Here is a 6,537-nt window from a genome sequence, read left to right as displayed (position 1 = left end):
GGGGTGGGAACTGGGTGGAGGGGAGTTATGGTGGGAAAAAAGAGGAACAACTGTAATAATCTGAACAATAAAGATTTAATTTAAAAAAAAGGAACAACAAAAAAAGATTCTGTTCTGTAAGTAGAATAATTCAAAACTAATGTGTTGAACATTAGAAAGATAAACTTTAATGGGCTTAAATCCAGGGGACTGTTAACTATAAAATTCTAGACTTAATTTTTTTTAAATCTTACTTTAAATATTTGATCATCAGCAGTCTCTAAATTTCTTTTAATATAATAGTAAAATCCACTCCATAGATACAGTGGAGAAGGCATACTAACTGCAAATACAAATAGGTTTCTATGTAATCAATCACAATGGCAAACATTCTCTAAAGCTTCATGTCTATGTATTACCTACTGCCTTCTGCCATCGTGTTTCATATACCAAGTAATATACAGCTAACACACAAAGCAGAAACTGATCCTAAGGCTACAGAGACATTTCATATCTGTCTGATCATTCTACCAATGCCTAGGAGATAGGACTGATTCAACAGCGGAAACATACTGGATATAAATTGTTTGTGGTAAACAAAAGTATATTTCAAATTAGCCATTTAGTAGCCCATGTGTATTTTCTTTTTTAATCTTCAAGACACTGAAGAGTATAGAGTTTTCTTGTATTCAAGGGGAAAAAATGCTTCTTTTCCAGTCTGTTAAAAAAATAAAATTCATTTCTACCTATGACCTTCCTATGTTTACTTCACATTTTTAGGTTTCCAAAGTCTATATTCAAAATAAGTCAGATCTCTTAGGTACTTTGCCTGCCTTGAGTTAGATGCCACCAAATGCTAGTGGAGTCTGGTCAATATCCAAACAACAGACTTCATCCATAACTAGTTGATTAATAAGCACAAATTCTGTCTGTTGGGAGAGGACACACACATGGGCCGGGATTGTCCCTGCACAGAGAGGGCTACACACAACAGCAGAAGCAGGAGAGATGCATGGAACAGATTCTACCCTGGAGTCTTTGAGACAGCATGGCCCTAGTAACAACTTGAGTTCAGACTTCTAGCCTCCAGAATTTTAATCAATTTCTACTGTTTTAGGCCACCCAGTTTGTGGTACCTTGCTACAACAGCCCCAGGAAACTAACACAGTAATAGTAACATGTCAGCCTAAGAACCTACAATTGTCTTGAAGATGTTATGTTATATAAACGATCTTTAATGAAAAAATGTTAAGTATATCCCAAGAAAGGGAAATGCCCAAATGCCAAAAATAAAGGAACTAAAGACTAGAACTTGTCAAGCACATAAGCTGATGCTACAGCTGTTCAGATAATAGGGGAGAGAGAGGCACAGGTCACAGTCACCTAGAAGGGCTGCAGTGCCCAGAGACATGGCCACATTTGCATGAAAAGAACAGCCTCCACTTCAGACACACCTTCTCAAATAAAGCTCCTTTAAAGGGATATAAACTTCTCCATGGAAGGGCAGATTAAGAAAAAAATAAAATCCATAATACAGGAAATTATGACCCTGAAGTTCACCTGTGTCTGTATATTCAGTCAGAATGCTGATAATCATGATTACATGAACCTCAACTTGTAGCTCCATCTGGTATTAGACACATTAACCCAAACAATACAAAGTTATTAGAACAAAGTAAACCAACCATCTTAACTGATTTAAGTTCCTATATAAAGGAAAACATCCTCACCCTCCAAGAAATTAGAAATGCCATTTGGAATTCAGTATTTAACTTATAACAAACTACCAGACAACTATTAAGTGCCAGAATAAGACCTGGCTAAGATCTCCCAAGTCACTGGGGGGAAAAAATTATTCAAAAATAATGATGACTAACTCTCCAAAAATTCATCTAGAATAAAAAGAAGACCCTGAATAGCCACAGCAATCCTGAGAAAGAACAACAAAGTTGGAGGGATCACAATACCAGATATTGAGCTATATTACCAAGCAACAGTTCTCAAACCTGCCTGGTACTGGCACCAGAACAGACATATAGACCACTGGAACAGAACAGAGAACCCAGAAACCGACCCAAGCCATTATGCTCAGTTGATATTTGACAAAGGAGGCAAGAGCATACAATGGAGTTAAGACAGTCTCTTCAATAAATGGTGCTGGGAAATTTGGTCAGATACATGCAAGAAAATGAAACTAGATCACCACCTTACACCATACACAAAAGCAAACTCAAAATGGCTAAAGGACTTAAATGTAAGACGGGAAACCATAAAAATCCTACAAGACTCCATAGGCAGCAAAATAGCAGACATATGTTGCAGCAATATCTTTACAGGCACAGCGCCTAGGGCAATGGAGACTAAGAAGAAAATAAACAAATGGGACTACATCAAAATAAAAATCTTCTGCACTGCAAACAAAACCATCAACAAAACAACAAGAAAGTCCACTGCATGGTAGAACATATTTGCCAATGACATTTCTAATAGGGTTTAATCTCCAAAATTTACAGAGAACTCATACAACTTAACAAAAGGAAGATAACGATCCAATCAAAAAATGGGCAAAGGCTCTAAATAGACACTTTTCTAAAGAGGACATACAGAAGGCCCAGAGACATAGGAAAACATGCTCAAAGTCATGAATCATCCGAGAGGTGCAAATCAAAACAACTAGATACCATCTCACACCTGTCAGAATGGCTATCATCAACAAATCAGCCCTGGCCGGTTTGAATGAGTGCATAGAGTAGGCCTGTGAACGGAAAGGTCCCAGGTTCAATTCCAGTCAAGGGCACATGCCCGAGTTGTGGGCTCGATCCCCAGTAGGGGACTTGCAGGAGGCAGCCGATCCATGATTCTCTGTCATTGTGAATGTTTCTATCTCTCTCTCCTTCTTCCTTCCTCTCTGAAATCAATAAAAAAATTAAAATTTTAAAAAATCAACAAATGACAAGTGCTGGTGAGGATGTGAAGAAAAAGGAACCCTCCTGCACTGCTGGTGGGAATGCAGACTGGTGCAGCCACTATGGAAGACAGTATGGAGTTTTCTCAACAAGTTAAAAATGGAACTCCCATTTGACCCAGTAATCCCACTACTAAGACTATAGCCCAAGAAACCAGACACACCAATCAGAAAGGATATATGCACCCCTATGTTCATAGCAACACAATAGAAACAGCCTAAGTGCCCATCAGCAGATGAGTAGATGAAAAAACTGTGGTACATCTACACAATGGAATACTATGCCGCTATAAAAAAGAAGGAACTTTTACCATTTAACAGCATGGATGGAACCAGAGAGCATTATGCCAAGCAAAATAAGTCAGTCAGAGAAAGATAAATATCACATCACCTCACTCATATGTGGAATATAATGATCAACATCATTTGATTAACAAGAAAAGATCCAGAGACAAATGGGGGGGGGGGGGGGGTTTCAATTGGGGAAAAGGGAGACACATGTAAAACTTTAGACAAAAAACAAATAAAAAAATAAAGATGACTTACTCTGCAAAGTTACTTTATTTCTTTAAAGAGAACTATGAAGAACTGAAATCCTCACATAGTATTTTATCAACAATACTTTTAATATTATTCTATAACTAAAAGCATGAAATGTGGCAAATAAAAGAAAATGCCCCTCCCTTACCTTATGATCTGTGAAGGTGTCCTGCTAAGATTCTTGTGCTCACTAGAGGGTTTCTGAGACGGTGATCCTGCAGAATGACTAGAGAATGCATGCTGTCTTACTCCCGAAGGGTGCTGGAGTCGAGGAGGTAGTGCTGATGGAGCTTTTACTGTCTTGCTTGAATTCTTTGGCCCTCTATAATCTGCATCTGTGACAAGAATCCAAAAATACCTCATAATTTCCTATGATCAACAATGCCATGTATCTTTACCCCTCCCCCCAAAAAAGAATAACTTGATGTGCTCTTACCAGAATGGAAATTTTGTCCAGAAGGGGTAGGTTTTTTTATCTTCTTCCCTGACACTGTGTTCCAGCTTTCTGAGGGAGGTGGTTTGAGGGTCTTCGGTGAGTGCCTTCAAAAGGGAGGAAAAGACATGTAATAATTTAAAATGCTCATAGTAACAATATCTACTTAAGTATTCAGCATAGCTATTTTATTTGTAACTTACATAAAAATTTCCAGCTCTAGTTCTTATATTAAAAATAAAGTACAAACAAAGCCATTTAGCAACCCAGATGTAATTCTAATAAATAAAAGAGAACATAAATCAAAAACATGTTTTCAAACCCAAAAATACCAGAAGACTAAAAGGCCTTAAATCACAATCAAAGCAAAAGATTTGAGGAATGACTGCTATTTGTTAGATGTGATAATGGTACTGTCATTCAGGTGGGGAGAGGCAGGAGCCCTTACTGTGCTAGAGACATATAAAAGTACCTACATGTCTATGAGAAATGGTATAACATCTGGATTTTTTGAATTATTCCAATTCCATTTCTAAAAAGGGTTAGGGAAAATAGATTAGAAAAGACTGCTAAATGCTGTTAACTGATGAACCAGGATGATGGTATATTAGAGTTCACTGCACTATGCTCCTGACATTTATGTATGATTGAAGTTTTCCATAGTAAAGTTTAGGTCTGACTTACTACCTTTATCTCTAATAAGGGCAGCAGCGACTAAAATAAAAGGTATTCTAAAGTAACATTGTAAATCTACCATAAAATTTTACTCCGTCTGACATTTATTTAAAATTAATTACATGCAATGCAGTACCAAATAATATTCGGAATGAATATGATCTCTGTCCTCCAAAGCTCCCACTTTATAGTTATAAAATAGTCAATTTCCCAAACTGCCTTTGTGAAGAATGGCACATTTTAAACCGTAACGGGCAAAATGAGTTTTCTTTTTATTTAAACTATATCATCATGCAAAACACTGAATTTAAACTCTATTTTTCAAAAGCTCTAAACAAACATTTCTACACATAGGCAACACCTTTAAGTGAATTTTAAAATGCACAAAGCCATTTTGAAATGCTCATGATTACATTAGGCAAGTTGAAAAGACAGTAAATGCCTTAGTTGAAGAGCAGTACATACTTCCTTCCAACTTCTTCAACCAAAACTGGTCCGTTCTCAGAATGAACCCCTTGAAGGTCTGCATTAGAAAATTTTCCATTGTGATCCAACCTAACCTGTTGAACAATTCCAGAAAGATCAGTCATCTGCTTCCTTGCATTAATGATCAGTTTTTAAAATTTATTGTTTCCAATTAAAGAGAAAATGAAATGCATATTGTTAAACACAAAACTAATTTCAAAACAGTATACAATAATATGTTTCTCTGTGTTTACCCTTCCAAAATTGTTCTAAATTAGTATCCTAAATAGTTCAAGAAGTAGTAGCAACATCTATTAAGGCTCCTAACAAGAGAGGCATCTTGTCCTGGTCCTGAAGTCAGGACTGTGGCACAACACAACCAGGATTCCAGGCCTGGCATTTCTACTTACCAGCAATATGACCTTGGGCAAGTTACTTCTCATACTTCAGTGTCTTCATATGCAAAATAAGACTAATAATAGTACCAAAGTCATAGGACTCATGGAGATGGAATGAGGTATGTATCATATACATGAAGGACGCGACAGTATTATTATAATTACTATGTGTAACTGTGACCTTTCTCCTCCCTAAAAATAGATCTGTTATCTGTTTTCTAAGATGGTATTTTCCAAGAGTAAACTGTGATAGGAGAGTAAGCCCTGAGGTGTTTCTATAGTCAAACAATACACAATGAATAGGGCATCTGGCATGACTACACCAGGAGCACTAAGAGCCCACCCGTGTTGCATGGCTTTGAGTACCCTCGTACTTTTATTAGTAGACAAAGTCCTCGAACTGAGGTTTCATTCTTCACAAATCAAAATAGGACACTTTGCCTTCCTCTCTTTGAGTTTAACAATCAAAAATATTTTTCCGAAGTTTTTTATCAAAAGTTAAAACTGTATCTTACATGCTCACTTGAGTAAACAAGTCATCTTTGACTCCTAGCAGTTTACACAATAAAGTTTCAATTAAATTTTATCCAAGTTAAAGTTAAGTAGTAGAATTAGAAACAAAATACTCTAAAATAGAAAAAATTAAAACAAGTATCTGCTTTATCATCTACCTTATTAATGGCATCTACCAAAAGCAACTGCAACCTCAAAGATATGCATGATTTGAAATAATGAGTAACAAAACTTTAGTGATGCAGCGTAAGACAAGCAATCTTCTCTTCTCTGTTGAGAGGTGGGGAAGAAGGGGAACCCTAAGCCTTGGTTTTATTCTTCTCTTTTGTTCCCTTCAAAGATTTCACAATTCTGTTCTATAATTATAGCACAATTCTGACAATCCCATAAGGAAGAACCTAAATGAATTACATCCTCTTCTTCCTTTCAAATACCCCAGAACCAGAACACTATGAAAAGTGCTCAAAAGTGTACAGATATAATCCTGGTCAATCAGATATTTTTCACAAACCACTTTATAACAAAGGAAATTAGTGTTTCCCCCACAAGTCAAGGAGAAATGTTTGTCA

At 36.6% G+C, this 6,537-nt stretch overlaps 1 protein-coding gene across 2 annotated transcripts in view; it reads right to left on the bottom strand.

The window, feature by feature from the left end:
• OTUD4 (OTU deubiquitinase 4) overlaps nucleotides 1-6,537 on the bottom strand; it is a 42,677-nt gene that overhangs the window by 18,785 nt on the left and 17,355 nt on the right. For both annotated transcript variants that reach the window (XM_005864868.2, XM_014538515.1), the window contains 3 exons: nucleotides 5,058-5,152; nucleotides 3,921-4,024; nucleotides 3,633-3,819 (listed from right to left, as the gene is read on the bottom strand). In XM_005864868.2, coding sequence (XP_005864930.1) covers nucleotides 3,633-3,819; nucleotides 3,921-4,024; nucleotides 5,058-5,152 — 386 coding nt within the window. The remainder of the gene's footprint in view (nucleotides 1-3,632; nucleotides 3,820-3,920; nucleotides 4,025-5,057; nucleotides 5,153-6,537) is intronic.

The sequence above is a fragment of the Myotis brandtii genome, unplaced genomic scaffold, assembly GCF_000412655.1.
Source record: "Myotis brandtii unplaced genomic scaffold, ASM41265v1 scaffold192, whole genome shotgun sequence".
Taxonomy (NCBI): domain Eukaryota; kingdom Metazoa; phylum Chordata; class Mammalia; order Chiroptera; family Vespertilionidae; genus Myotis; species Myotis brandtii.
Note: the sequence above shows the minus strand (reverse complement) of the source record. Positions and strands in the feature narration are given on the sequence as shown.